At 42.1% G+C, this 15,608-nt stretch overlaps 1 protein-coding gene and 1 long non-coding RNA gene across 3 annotated transcripts in view; one reads left to right on the top strand and one right to left on the bottom strand.

The window, feature by feature from the left end:
* Nucleotides 1–19: 19 nt before the first annotated feature.
* Nucleotides 20–2,622, top strand: LOC129019507 (uncharacterized). The gene is made up of 3 exons (XR_008495647.1): nucleotides 20–520; nucleotides 1,035–1,121; nucleotides 2,448–2,622. It is a non-coding gene; the product is annotated as an uncharacterized LOC129019507 (long non-coding RNA).
* A 5,960-nt stretch (nucleotides 2,623–8,582) lies between these two features.
* Nucleotides 8,583–15,608, bottom strand: part of ZNF471 (zinc finger protein 471) — a 31,501-nt gene continuing 24,475 nt past the window's right edge. For both annotated transcript variants that reach the window (XM_054462152.2, XM_063658518.1), the window contains one exon: nucleotides 8,583–14,496. In XM_054462152.2, coding sequence (XP_054318127.1) covers nucleotides 12,872–14,496 — 1,625 coding nt within the window. In that variant the 3' untranslated portion in view covers nucleotides 8,583–12,871. The remainder of the gene's footprint in view (nucleotides 14,497–15,608) is intronic.

Raw genomic sequence — 15,608 nt, 5'->3', positions numbered from 1 at the left:
TCCCCGCAACCAAGCGAAGCCCGGCGCGTCCCATTCCCATTGCGCAGACAGCGCCGCCGGAACCAGGCGAGGCCTCCGCGCAACGCCCGCTGGGAAGCGTAGTCCCAAGAAGGGACGGATGCGGCGGCCCTCGGAGCTCAGGTTGCAAGATACGTTTTGGCTCCGGGCCTACGCAACGCCCGTCGGTCCTGCCCTCTGCGGGTCGCTCTCACTTGTCCCTGGACCGCAGCCGCGGCATAAGTGGTGCCCAACGCTGGGCCTGGGTGTGGCCGGAAGCAGAGACCGCTCTGACTACACACCCACCCCTCAAAGGCTTCTGGGAGTCGCGCAGGCGCAGCGGCAGGCCGGATGAGGCGGGGCTTGCGGCGAGGGGCGGGACCGCAGGGCCGGAGGAAAAGGGTTCTTAGCTGTGACAGGTGCTAAGTGCCTGGGCGTCAGCTCCTTGCGGGAGCGTCACTACCGACCGGGAAGGGAAAGGCAATCTTGGGGGCCTCCGGAGTCCGGAGGATCACTCTGATGGGTGATGTGTGTGGGCTAGGAAGGGAGATGTAGAGAGCTTGTGGGATTGTTTTGGGTGCCCCTCACCTTCTCCCATTCTCTCTGGCCACACGGGCCTCCCATCCTCCAAAATACCATTTTCCATTTTGTAACCTATGTATTTGCACGTCCTGGGTCGAAATAGTCTAACCCCAAATTTTCGTCTGGGCTGGCTCCTTTATGCCATTCACTTGTCATCGCCTCAGAGAGGGCTGCCTAACGTCTCAAAAATACCAGCCCTGGCGACCTCTTAAAGTTCCCTTCCTGTGTGAATCACGGTCTGAAGTTAGTTGATGGTTTTATTCTTGAACATGTTTAGGACCGGTCTCTCCCCCAGGGGCCTTATCAGAACTGGAGAGCTTCATCCTGGGAGCCAAGGGCCTTGTTGGCTCACAGGCAGTGATGCTGTTACACCAGTCATCACAGATGCACTGACCTCTGCACGCCCAGTCACACTGGACGCCTGGTCTCCTTACTCTAGAATTGATTTCTGTCAGGTCTCCTGGCCTCAGTGATGGAATTAAGATGACTTCTATCTCTGAATCCAAGGGTGACTGAAAGCCACAAGCTGCAGAAAGGACAAGGTCAGCATTTCTCTTCAAAGCACTTCAGTCTCATAGAAAAGGCTTAGTTTCAGTCAGGTGGACCTAGCCATGTAATAGCTGTGGCAGACACTGCTAGTGGTCTCTCTGGTGTCTATTTTGCACTCCTTCCACAGCAGAACATTGATGCTCTTCAAGTGGCCATCTGCCCAGCTTATAATGCTCATCTCCCCAGTCTCCTTGTAAGGAGTAGTGGCTCTGTAACCAATGAATTTTAAGTACATATTTGCTGGGGGTTTGGTGGATGTGTGGAAAGAGATACAGCTGGCATGTAACTCTGGCCTTTTGTCATCTCACACAACTTTCTTCCTGCTTGGGTATGACACAGGATGTCAACAGGTAGAACAGCTGTAGAGAGCTGGCAAAGGGATCGTGACCAACTCAACATTCCACTGGAGGCTATATGATCAAACAGCAAACTGTTTATCATGAATGCAGAATGTGGACAAATTCGCTTCTGCTCCAGCCACCAGAAGGTTTGCTGAAGGCAATCACTCCCTGGTGCCATGCTCCTTGAGGTTATCTAGTGGGACATCTAGAGCCTATTGGTTGACAAATGCAGTCTTGCAAGCCTGCTGTAAATCAAGCTACTGATGGACAACCACCCCCGCTTCTCCCTATTCACTCTACCTAATAAATTCGAAGGGCCGTAAAGGCTCAGGGCCCTTGTTCACTGGAAGCAAGGAGCTCCCAGACCTCTTCTTCCAAATATACTCTTTTGTGTCTGTCTTTATTCCCACATTTGTCATCCTTTGTTCAGTCCAACAGGGACAGGGTCCGCTGCAAACAGCCACCTTGACATCACGAGGATGAAAGTTGTGCTAAAGATGGCTTAGCAGAAAAAAAGAGAAATAAACAATCAAAGAAATGGTATTAGAAATGAAAAAGTGGACAGAATCACAGAAATTTTTACAATTTTGCAAATATTATGATCACCTTATCTCAATATATTTAAAACATACGCAGGGGCTTACCGTAGAGAAAATTATAACTACCAAAACTGACTCAAGAAGAAATGGAAAATCATTAAATAAGTTCTGAGGCTTTTCCATGAATACCAAAGCAATAGATAATCCCTATCCTATAAAACTATACTGGAGAATTTAAAAACTAGACACCCTTGATACCAAAACTGGACAAGGACAGTAGGGAAAGAATTTAAGTAGGGAAAGAATTGCCAATCTTCAACGACAACATACACATTAAAATCCTACCTAAAGTGACAATAAACAAAGTCCGGCAATACCTAGAAAAATATGTCATATCCAAGGAAGATATGTCAGAATACTTTCATGTTCTGGAATGTAGAGGCATCACCTATGTGGATAAAGACAGCATCCTTAGTTGATGGAGAAATGGCATAGAAGGAATTAGGTCCGTTAATGACATCATGGAGCAGAGCTGTCTTCTTGCCTTGACCTGCCACCTACCTACATGGGAAGCTGTTACTTGAGAAGGCAATAAAATCTATCTTCTTCATTGAAAGAGTTGACAATACTTTTTTTTTTTTATCTTATTGTAGCAGTCATTTATCCTCAAATGACTGCTATATCCTATTTTCCTATTATATGAGGCTATATGCATCCTTGTTCATATTTAGCAGAGAAGCAACAGAAGCACACTAAAGAATTATGAAGAAAAATATTTCAATATATCCAAATTTTTAGAGAGCTACAAGAATAATTTCATTATTAAGTTCTGCTGCAGCAGGAAGATGACAAAATTTCTCACCTTAACCACCAGGAGTTACACTGTGCTTTTTTATAAACCCAAAACTATAGCTTTTTGAAAAACAAAAACCAACAAGAAAGATGAATAATCTGCTGGCTGAATCATTTAGATTAAACTGATACAACTTATGAACTACTGCCAATCTTCACATTTGCTGTATTTATAAATTTTTATTAATTTTTTAAAAATTCAGTATAAAGAATAATATATACTCACAATAGGCAAAAATAAGATTTATAGCACAAAGAAAGGATGTCATATGCTTAGGTGTCAGATATTTAACAAACAGAATGTACAACATAATGACACTTGATTTGGGAAATAATACTTAGTCCAGTGAATTTAGTTATCCAGGGAATCTACTGATTAAAAATATGAATTTTGTATAAAATCATAATTTCTGATTTTATATTTTTCTCTGGAGAGGTATTTTATGTTGTATGTCCATAGGGCCTTACCACATCATGGGACATAAGTCTTTCCTTAGTCACTCAGGAAAAGCCTTGTGATATCTGGCTAAGACGAAGGGCAGTCTACTCCTGTCACTGGGAATTTGGTCAGCTTTCGATGAATCATCTGAGGGTGGAACAGACACCTGAGCACAAGTTGAGTTTTGTTAGGAAAGACAAAAAGGAGACTGGATGCCAAGCAGGTAACCAACAGTATATACTGCGAAGAATTTATCACAGGAGTGCCACGGTTGGGAGCCTATTAATATCATTCACCACTATTAATAAATGAGGATGAAACAGTTCCTTGAATCATCTCAATAGATGATTGAGATGAAATGCAGCTCACACCTGTGATTTTAAAAAGGAAAAGCCTTAGCAAACTAGGAATGGTGGAGAGCTTCCTTATTTGGATAAGAAGATGGAATAAAATTATTATAAACCCCAAATACTTTCATTCAGCTTTGGTTAAAATGGTCTGTCAACATCAGACTGGAAAGCAAAGGTTTCCATAGGTAGTTCTGAAAATAGAAAGCGTGGCATAGACTTTGTCTTTTATTGTAAATAATATTTACTCATAACTTACTATTAATTGGAAAATGGAAAAAAAAGCCTCAGACCAAGAGGTGAAATCTCACTTAGGTTAGATTTTATGAGCCTACTTTAAAAGCAATAGAGTGATAAATTGGCCTCCATCAAACTGAGATACACAGCATGTGAAATAAAAAATTCACTGGGCTTAAAAGCAGAATGGAAACAAAAGAAGTAAGACTAAGTGAACTTGAAGAGAGATTGATGGCAATTATCCAATCTGAAGCACAGAGGAAAAAAAGTTGGGGGGAGAAAACACTGCTTCAGAGCAATGAACAGGCAGTAACTAAAATTCAAAATACAATACCATTTCCGATTATGAATTTTAGCTCCAGATCAACTGCGAGAACCAGAAATCCCAAGAGTACCCACAGACCCTCTGAAGGAGGCAGGAGACACCCCAAATACTGTGAGTGCCCCAACTTCGGAAATGGGAAAGAGAGATCCTCTCCCAAACATACCCCACCCCAACTGGAGAAACTGAAGGTCTGTTTTTGGGAGAAGTTTCTGACATTTCCTGGAGCTGTCAATTTAGAGAGCTGAGCAAAATACAGGGGTAGAGGAAACAGCAGGAAAGACCCTGGGAGCTTGCTGGGCCCCAGGCAGGCCATTCCTGCCTGGCACCACAGGGATCCATTGGGAGGGCACCCAGGGGAGAGGGGGAAAATACCAAAGGGAGAAGGAAATCTCCAGCTACACTTTGTGACACTTTGAACTGGGTGAGAAGCCTCCTGGTCAGAACTTGGGGCAGGGCACAGATCAGGTGCGCAGACTCCGCAGGCAGGGAAAGAACCAAGCCCTTTTTTCTTTTGCAGTTGGGAGGCGGGTAGCCTGGGGCAAGTTCTCAAGCCTGGTTCATCTACTGGCTGGAAACAGACTCAGTTCTGTTGGGGGGGTCACAGTGGGAGTGAGACCGGTTCTTTCGTTTGTGTGGGAGCTGGGTGAGGCCTGTGACTGCCAGCTTTCCCCCACTTCCCTGACAACCAGCATGACTCAGCAGAGGCAGCCATAATGCTCTTAGGTACACAACTCCATTCATGTGGGAACCTCACCCGAATCCCCCACAGCAGCCATAGCAAGACCTGCCCAAGGAGAGTGTGAGCTCAGACATACTGAGCTCAGACATACCTAGACCTGCCCCCACCTGCTGTTCCTTCCCTGCCCACCCTGGTAGCTGAAGACAAAGGGCTTATAATCTTGGGAGTTCTAGGGCCCCACCCACCAATGGTTCCTCTCCAAACTGCCACAACTGATGCTCTTTGGAAAGTACCACCTCCCAGCAGGAGGCAAACCAGCACAAAAATAGAGCATTAAACCACCAAAGCTAAGAACTGTCACAGAGTCCATTTTATACCACTGCCACCTCCACTAGAACAGGTGTTGGTATCGACGGCTGAGCGACCCATGGGTGGTTCACATCACAGGACTCTGTGCAGACAACGGCCAGTACCAGCCCAGAGCCAGGTAGACTTGCTGGGTGGCTAGACCCAGAAGAGAGACAACAATCACAGCAGTTTGGCGCACATGAAGCCACATCCATAGGAGAGAGTACTACATCAAGGGAATAGAAAAAGAATGGTAGAAAAGAATGTGAACAACAGCCTTCAGCCCTAGTCCTTCCCTATGACAGAGCATATCCAAATGAGAAGGAATCAGAAAACCAACTCTGGTAATATGACAAAACAAGTCTCTTTAACACCCCCCAAAATCACACTATTTCACCAGCAACGGATCCAAACCAAGAAGAAATCCCTTATTTACCTGAAAAAGGTTAGTTATTAGGCTAATCAGGGAGGCACCAGAGAAAGGTGAAGCCCAATGCAAGGAAATCCAAAAAGTGATACAAGAAGTCAAGGGAGAAATATTCCAGGAAATAGATAGCATAAAGAAAAAAAATAAAAATTTCAAGAAACATTGGACACTTATGGAAATGCAAAATGCTCTGTAAAGTCTCAGCAGTATAATTGAACAAGCAGAAGAAAGAAATTCAGAGTTTGAAGACAAGGTCTTAAATTAACCCAATCCAACAAAGACAAAGAAAAAGGAATAAGAAAATATGAATAAAGCCTCCAAGAAGTCAGGGATTATGTTACATGACCAAACCCAAGAATAATCCATGTTCCTGAGGAAGAAAAGAAATCTAAAAGTTTGGAAAACATATTTGGGGAAATAATCAAGGAAAACATCCCTAGCCTTGCTAAAGATCTAGACATCCAAATACAAGAAGCACAAAGAATACCTGGGAAATTAACTGCAAAAAGATCATCACTAGGCACATTGTCATCAGGTTATCTAAAGTTAAGACAAAGGAAATAATGTTAAGAGCTGTGAGACAGAAGCCACCAAGCAACCTATAAAGGAAAACCTATCAGATTCACAGCAGATTTCTTAGCAGAAACCCTACAAGCTAGAAGGGATTGAGTCCTATCTTCAGCCTCCTCAAACAAAACAATTATCACCCAAGAATTTTGTATCTAGTGAAACTAAGCATTATATGTGAAGGAAAGATACAGTCTTTTGCAGACAAACAAATGCTAAGAGAATTCACCACTACCAAGCCACCACTACAAGAACTGCTAAAAGGAGCCGTAAATCTTGAAACAAATCCTGGAAACATATCAAAACAGAACCTCTTTAAAGCATAAATCACACAGGACCTATAATACAAAAAAAAAGTTAAAAAGCAAAAACAAAAAAACCAAGGTACACAGGCAACAAAGAGCATGATGAATGCAATGGTACCTCACATCTCAATACTAACATTGAATGTAAATGGCTTAAATGCTCCACTGAAAAGACACAGAACTGTAGAATGGATAAGAACTCACTAATCAGCTATCTGCTGCCTTCATGAGACTCACCTAACCCATAAGGACTTCACATAAAGGGATGGAAAAAGGCATTTCATGCGAACGGACACCAGAAAGAAGCAGGGGTAGCTACTCTAATATCAGACAAACCAAACTTTAAAGCAACAGCAGTTAAAAGAGACAGAGGGATATTATATAATGGTAAAAGGCCTTGTCCAGCAGGAAAATATCACAATCCTAAACATATATGCACCTAACACTGGAGCTCCCAAATTTGCAAAACAATTACCAATAGACCTAAGAAATGAGATAGAGATCAACACAATAATAGTGGGGGACTTCAATACTCCATTGACAGCACTAGATAGGTCATCAAGACAGAAAGCCAACAAAGAGGTCTGGCACAGTGGCTCAGGCCTGTAATCCCAGCACTTGGGTAGGCTGAGGTGGGCAGATCACCTGAGGTGAGGAGTTCAAGACCAGCCTGGCTAACATGGCAAAACCCTGTCTCCACTAAAAATACAAAAATTAGCTGGGTGTGGTGGCAGGCACCTGTAATCCCAGCTACTCGGGAGGGTGAGGCAGAAGAATCACTTGAACCTGGGAGGCAGAGGTTGCAGTGAGCTGAGATCATGCCATTGTACTCCGGCTGGGGTGACAAGCGTGAAACTCCATCTCAAATTTTTAAAAAAAGAAAGTCAACAAACAATGGAATTAAACTATACCTTGGAACAAATGGACTAAACAGATATATACAGAACATTTCATCCAACAACCACAGAATACACATTCTATTCAACAGCGCATGGGACTTTCTCCAAGATAGACCATATGATACATAGGCCATAAAACGAGCCTCAATAAAACGAGCCTCAATAAATTTAAGAGATAAGAAACCACTTTCCTAAAACAGTCCTTCTTTGAAATGTGCCTAGCATCCTATGGATGGTGAGTAAAGCACTCCCTAGAGGTAAAATGCTGCTCTCAAGCGCAGGTTCAGGAAAAGCTTTTCAGCTGTTTTTAGCCGAGGTTTTTCCCAGCAGGCTTAAACCCAACCAGAGGCCTTAAAACATCCCCAGGCACTGATAAAGATATCTAAGCATCGTCTAGCCTAGATATATGAGCTGGGCTTGTGCGAGAATCACCACCCATAATTCTTCAGAATGACTGCAACAGAAGTCTACCTTCCTTAGAGCTCTCCCAGAAATACTATATCCCTTTCTTCAGTATGTGCATACCTTAGTTACAGTTCTTTTGGGACTAATCTGCCAATTCAGCAGGACAAAACATGTTTACAACCTGGCAGAAGCATGAATCGGGTCAGGTCTAGGGAGCACAGCAGCAGAAACTCATATACCATCTTTAAGTCTTGGCCGAAGGATAACTCATATTCAACTTCCCCCATGTCTCAAGGAGTATCTCATTTGATTTAAATGAACCATACACAGGCTGGACACGGTGGCTTATGCCTGTAATCCCAGCACTTTGGGAGGCCAAGGTGGGCAGATCATGAGTCCAGAGATCGAGACTATCCTGTAGTCCCAGCTACTCAGGAGAGTGAGGCAGGAGAATCGCTTGAACCTGGGAGGTGGAGGTTGCAGTGAGCCGAGATCACACCACTGCACTTCAGCCTGGCAACAGAGCGAGACTCTGTCTCAAAAAATAAAAACAAAAAATGAACCATGCACAACCAGCAACACAAAAAAACGCATGGAATAACATGAGAGCAGCTCACCCTGCCGGCTACCAAAAACAAAACAAAACAAAAACAAACAAAAAACAGGGAAGGAGTTCTTGTATCTGTGTGTGCATGGTTTCTATTTGTATTGTAAACAAAAACAACAAATAACAGATACTATGAATGCATTTTTAAGCTTTATAAAGTTTATGTAGTTAATAACGACGTCATCATGTTAGTTATGAAATTACATTTCAGTTCATAAACTGCAAGACATCTTTGAGTAGAGATCCATCTCATTTTCCATAACTACATAGTGATCTACTAATCTGATTTTTTGTAACTTAAGTAACCCATAACTTTACTAGTACTAAACACTTTTTCCAAATTTTTCACAATTCTACAACACATTTGCTTATGCATCTATATTTCTGCACTTGTGATTTTTGAGAACAAAAATGACTAGGTGTAGAATTGTGGCAAAGGGTAATTATATTCAAAATGCTGACAGGTAACACCACATTGCCCTCTAAAATGGCTTTCCTCTAATTTACCCTCTCAATGTATGAAAATATGGTTTCTCACATCTGTGACAATACTGGATATTATCCAAACTTTACATTCACATAAAATTTCTGCTGGTTTGTGTTGGTGGGGATGAGGACTTACAATCTGCACTTATCTGATCATTAGTGAGGTTCAGAACTTCTTCTATTTAACCATTTTAATTTCTTCATCTAATAAATTTTGTTGACATGCTCTGCAAGACTGTGCACCTTATCCTTGCTGCTTTCCAACAGCCCTTTTTCAAGGGCTATATCCTTTCTAATGTATGTTTAAGATATCTCTCAGCCTGTCATATGCCTTTTAACTTTGCATACAGTATCTTACGTCATGAAAAAGGTTTAAATCTTCTACATAGTCCTGTCATTCTCTCTTCATGGCTTCTGGACCTTGTCCTGCTTACCAAAGACTTCCTGAACCTAAAGGCACAGAAATACTCTACATTCTCCTCTACCATCTTAACAGTATTTCCTCTTACGTCTGTAATGAGTATACAATGAACTTCTGTGTAAGGAGTCAAATGGGATGCTGACTTTATTTCTAGTTGTATAACTGTCAAAGACATTTAATCTCCCCCAATGATACATCGAAAACACCTTTCAAATATAAAAAACCCATGGGATACAACCTTCTACAAAACCTCCCTTCCGATTCCTGCCTAATTAACACTCAACATGAATTTCAGAATTGTCAATGTAAAATAACCTACAGGATTACAATATTGAAACATTCATGTAGGAACATGTTATGGATCTCCATTTATTCAGAGCCTCTGTTCTCCATCAGCAGAGGCTAATAATTTCCTTTTGTATATAACTAAGTAAACTCACCTATAATTTCATTTCTTTCCCCTTGGTTTGTTATCAGAGTTGACTTAGCCTCATGAAAGAAGTGGAACATTTTAAGTTTTTGTTTTTTGTTTTTTTTTAAATATACTCCAGAACAACTTTACTAGTGGACCCTTGGAAGGTTAGAATAAATCTGTGAACCCACATGTTGAAATAGAACTATATTATTCAATTTCTCTTTCTTCAGTTAAACATTAGTGACTTTTTTTTTTTTACTTGACTAAATACAGTCTTGTATATATTCTCCCCAGGAATTCTAATTCTTTTGTTCGTCTTATCCAGAGCTGTATAGCCACTTCTTATGTTCTATATATCGTCATAATTAATTTCGTCACCAACAAGGGAACACAGCCTTAATCATGAGAGAGCCACTGTGATGTTTTATTATAATATTAAATGTTCAGCATACTACATGTGCTAATCACCATCTACCTTAAAATACCGTTTTAAGTCAGGCTGGTTGCCTGTAATCGCAGCCACTTGAGAATGAGATGGGAGGGTCACTTGAGCACAGGAGTTTGAGACCACCCTGGGCAACATAGCAAGACCCCATTTAAACCTTTTTTTAGTTTAAAAAAAGATACTGTTTTGGTTCCAAAATTTTTACGACTGCCGTACTGCTCTCAAGAATACACTGTTTAAAAATAATTTACATCAACTCTGAAGAATATTTATCTAACATTTACTAAGCACTTAGTATGAGCTGGTCATTTTGCTAAGCACTTTATATACATCAAGTATTTTAACTAGAGTTTTTGAGTTTTAAGTGAGTAACTTAATTTGCATTTTTGAAAGGTCACTGTGGCTGTAATGTTAACTCGAAAGGGACAAAAGAGGATGAAGTTTTAGAATTCACGGGTATGCAACCCATTGAATGTGAGGACTTTTTTGCTTATCTGAGGTGGTGTATCACTAAAACTATGCACGGACTTTTTTTTTTCTTAGCTCATCAGCTATTGTTAATGTTAGTGTATTGTATGTGTGGCACAAGACAATTTTTCTTCTTCCAATGTGGCCCAGGGAAGACAAAAGGTTGGACACCTGTGTAATGATTGAAATAGTCCAGGTGAAATGACTGTGTTTTGGACTGGGGAACCAAAAGAAGTGGATAAATTCCAAAAATATTTAGCAGATATATCCACAGGACTTGGTGACGTAGTGAGTGAGGAAGAGCTGGCTGCCTGAAATGAACTCACTGATGAGCAAGGTGTGCATCTTGTCTGAGGACATTTGCACATTCTTTACATTGTTAAGCCCTCTCTGCAGTATGAATTCTTCCATGTAAAGCATTCAATCTGGCTGAAGGTTTTTCTTGTGTATGCTTCACGAAGTTCTCATGCTGTTCTTCAGCTCCATCAGGTCATTTATGTTCTTCTCTAAACTGGTTATTCTAGTTAGCAATTCCTCTAACCTTTTTTCAAGGTTCTTCGCTTCCTTGCATTGGGTTAGAACATGCTCCTTTAGCTCAGAGGAGTTTGTTATTACCCACCTTCTGAAGCCTACTTCTGTCAATTTGTCAAACTCATTCTCTATCCAGTTTTGTTCCCTTGCTGGCAAGGAGTTGTGATCCTTCGGAGGAGAAGAGGCATTCCGGTTTTTGGAATTTTCAGCCTTTTTGCACTGGTTTCTTCTCATCTTCATGAATTTATCTACCTTTGGTCTTTGATGCTGGTGACCTTCAGATGGGGTTTCTGTGTGGATGTCCTTTTGTTGATGTTGATTATATTCCTGTTAGTTTTCCTTCTAACAGTGAGGCCCCTCAGCTGCAGGTCTGCTGGAGTTTGCTGGAGGTCCACTCCAGACCCTGTTTGCCTGGGTATCACCAGTGGAGGCTGCAGAACAGCAAAGATTGCTGCCTGTTCCTTCCTCTGGAAGCTTTGTCCCAGAGGGGCACCCACCAGATGCCAGCCAGAGCTCTCCTGTATGAGGTGTCTGTGGACCCCCGCTGGGAGGTGTCTCCCTGTCAGGAGGCACGGGCGTCAGGGACCCACTTGAGGAGGCAGTCTGTCCCTTAGCAGAGCTTAAGCGCTGTGCTGGAAGAACTGCTGCTCTCTTCAGAGCTGTCAGGCAGGAACATTTAAGTCTGCTGAAGCTGTGCCCACAGCCACCCCTTTCCCTCACGTGCTCTGTGCCAGGGAGATGAGGGTTTTATCTGCACTTTTTTCAAAGATGCGCTGCCCAGAGAGGAGGAATCTAGAGAGGCAGTCTGGCTACAGAGGCTTTGCTGAGCTGTGGAGGGCTCTGCTCACCTGGAACCTCCCCATGGCTTTGTTTATGCTGTGAGGGGAAAACCACCTACTCAAGCTTTGGTAATGGTGGACGCCCCTCCCCCCACCAAGCTTGATCATCCCAGGTCGACTTCAGACTGCTGTGCTGGCAGCGAGAATTCCAAGCCAGTGGATCTTAGCTTGCTGGGCTCAGTGGGCATGGGAACCACTTAGCTTGACCACTTGGCTCCCCAGCTTCAGCCCCCTTAACAAGGGAGTAAGTGGTTCTGTTTCACTGGCATTCCAGGTGCCACTGGGGTATCAAAAAAACTCCTACAGCTAGCCCGGTGTCTGCCCAAATGGCTGCCCAGTTTTGTGCTTGAAACCCAGGGCCTTGGTGGCATAGGCACCCAAGGGAATCTCCTGGTCTATGGGTTGTGAAGACCGTGGGAAAATCATAGTTATCTGTGCCGGAGTGCACCATTCCTCATGGCACAGTCCCTCATGGCTTCCCTTGGCTAGGGGAGGGAGATCCCCGACTCCTTGCACTTCCCAGGTGAGGTTATGCCCCACCCTGCTTCAGCTCACCCTCCGTGGGCTGTACCCACTGTCTAATCAGTCCCAATGAGATGAGCTGGGTACCTCAGTTGGAAATACAGAAATCACCCACCTTCTGTGTTGATCTCACTGGGAACTGCAGATCAGAGCTGTTCCTATTCAGCCATCTTGCCAGCTTCCTGGCTGAAGGTTTTTCTACATTTCTTATATTTATATGTTTTTTAACCAGTGGGACATCTCTGATTAACAGTAGGGGATTGATGATAACTAAAGGCTTGGACACATGCACTACATTCTTAAGGCTCTTCTCCAGTATGACTTCTTTGATGACAAATTAAGGATAACTTTCTTCTGAATGCCTTCCCACATTCAAAACACTGATAGGGCCTTTGGCCAGTGTGGAGTCTTTGATGCTGAGCACAGGATGAGCTATCACTAAAAGCCTTTCCACATTCAGTACATTTATAGGGTTTCTCTCCAGTATGAATTCTTTGATGTTGAGTAAGATTGGAAGTTTGGCTGAAGGCTTTCCCGCATTCATTACACTCATAAGGTTTCTCTCCTGTATGAGTTTTCTGATGTTGGGCAAGGTGTGATCTCTGTTTGAAAGCATTTCCACATTCAATACATTCATAAGGCTTCTCTCCAGTATGAATTCTCTGATGAGTAGCCAGCTGCGAACTGATTCTAAAAGCTTTTCCACATTCTTTACATTCATAGGGTTTTTCACCAGTATGAATTCTCAAATGACTAACAAGGTGTACATTCTGCCTAAAGGCTTTCCCACATTCCTTACATTCATAAGGTTTCTCTCCAGAGTGTACTCTTTGATGCTGAGTGAGTGATGCATGATGGCTAAAATCTTTCCCACATATATCACATTCATAAGGTTTCTCTCCTGTATGAATTCTCTGATGTACAGTACGGGATGAACCAGAGCTGAAGGTTTTTCCACACACATCACATTTGTAAGGTTTCTCTCCTGTATGAATTCTCCTATGCAGAATAAGTCCTATGTGAACACTGAAGGCTTTCCCACAATCAATGCAATTAAAAGGCTTCTCTCCAGTATGATAACTCCTCCAGTGACGAATAAAAGATGTGTTATACCTAAAAGCCTTCCCACACTCAATACATTCATAGGGTCTTTTGCCAGTGTGACATCTCTGATGTCGAGCAAAAGATGAGCCATCACTGAAGGCTTTGCCACATTCTTTACATTCATAGGGTTTCTCTCCAGTATGAATTCTCTGATGCTGAGCAAGGTGTGCAGGCTGTCTGAAGGCTTTTCTACATTCCTTACATTTATATGGTTTTTCTCCAGTATGAATTCTTTGATGCTGAATAAGGTGTTCACTTTGTTTGAAGGCTTTCCTACATTCTTTACATTCAAAGAGTTTCTCTCCAGTATGTGTTCTGTGATGTTGAGCAAGGTGTTGCCTTTGCTTGAAGGCTTTTCCACATTCCTCACAGGCATATGGTTTTTCACCAGTATGAATTCTAAAATGAACAGTAAGGGATGAGCTATGGGTGAAGGTTTTGTCACATTCATTACATTTAAAAAGCTTCTTTCCTACATAGACTTTCTTGTGTTTTATTACCATAGAATTTTTGGAGAAGCTTTTTTTATCTGATGTGTGATTATAAATATTCTCTTCTATGTTTTCCAGATGGATACATTTCCCAAATTTAGTATATTTGAATTCTGTTTCCTTAGTGATAGTTTCTTTATGAGTGATTGTTTCTTTCTTGCTAAACATCTCGTGACTTCCCATCTGCTTCTCAAAAAGATCTTCCCATTTCCAATTTTCTTCAAAAGTGGAACACTCAAGTCCATAGCTTGTAATTCCCTCCATGCATGCATCATCATACATGAACTGCTTCAGAGGTAATTCCTGTGTCACATATATAGATTCCCAATCTGAAAGATAAAAAAAAAAAAAGTGAATGTTCCCTTTATCATGGGCTACAACAAAGGAGACATTGTGAAAAAGGTAATTTAAAAATATTTAATAAATCTCACAAAACCTGTTATGTACAGGCATGTCAACTGGAAAATATGCAGGGAGACCCCAAGAAAGACAGCTCATGAAGGACGGGAAAGGTGATTAAGAAAACGAAATGGGCTAGGTGTAGTGATTCAGGCCTATAATCCCAGCACTTTAGGAGGCTGAGGTAGATTGCTTGAGCCCAGGAGTTCAAGACCAGCCTGGGCAACATGGCAAAACGCCATCTCTGCAAAAAACACAAAAATTAGTCAAGCATGGTGGTACATGCCTGTAGTCCCAGTTACTCAGGAGGCTGAGGTCAGAGGATCACTTCAGCCCAGGAGGTTGAGACTGCAGTGAGCCATGACTGCCCTACTGCACTCCAGCTTAGGCAACAGAGCAAGACCCTGTCTCAAAACAAAAACAAAAACAAAAAACAAAAACCTCAATGTAGGATGAAATCCTAGAGAAGTAGTCTACAATGGTAATATTTCGTGCCTGTATTGACCTAACAGACTATAAATTAAGCTCTCTTCATCTACTCTCTTCCACTTGTAATTGGTTTTCATATACAGTTATGTATATGTATTTAACTTTGTTTAAATACCAATATTGTATCACTACTGCTGCTGGAAAGTCTCTAGAGTTCTCCAGTAACCACATACGCTATGGCTTGTGATTATATTAGGATTTAGGTGAAATCCTATGGTTATCTTTTCATAATGAGAAAATGGTGTTCTTATGAAATCATCTACATGTTTCAATACAGCGAACTCTTCAATTCTCAGAGTTCCCTGAACTTTAATCTGCATATTAAGAGATTTTCCCATTCATCTTACTTTCAACAGCCTGGTAAAATTATCACTTCTTATACCATCTTTTTATTAAAAAAAAAAAAAAGAGGATTTCACTCAGTTGTCCAGGCTGCAGTGCAGTGGCATGATCATAGCTCACTAACTCCTGGACTTAAGCAATCTTCCCACCTTCTCTTGAGTAGCTAGGATTACAGGTGTGAGCCACTGCACCTTAAGCCACTGCTTAACAG

This window comes from Pongo pygmaeus, chromosome 20 (genome assembly GCF_028885625.2).
Source record: "Pongo pygmaeus isolate AG05252 chromosome 20, NHGRI_mPonPyg2-v2.0_pri, whole genome shotgun sequence".
NCBI lineage: Eukaryota > Metazoa > Chordata > Mammalia > Primates > Hominidae > Pongo > Pongo pygmaeus.
Note: the sequence above shows the minus strand (reverse complement) of the source record. Positions and strands in the feature narration are given on the sequence as shown.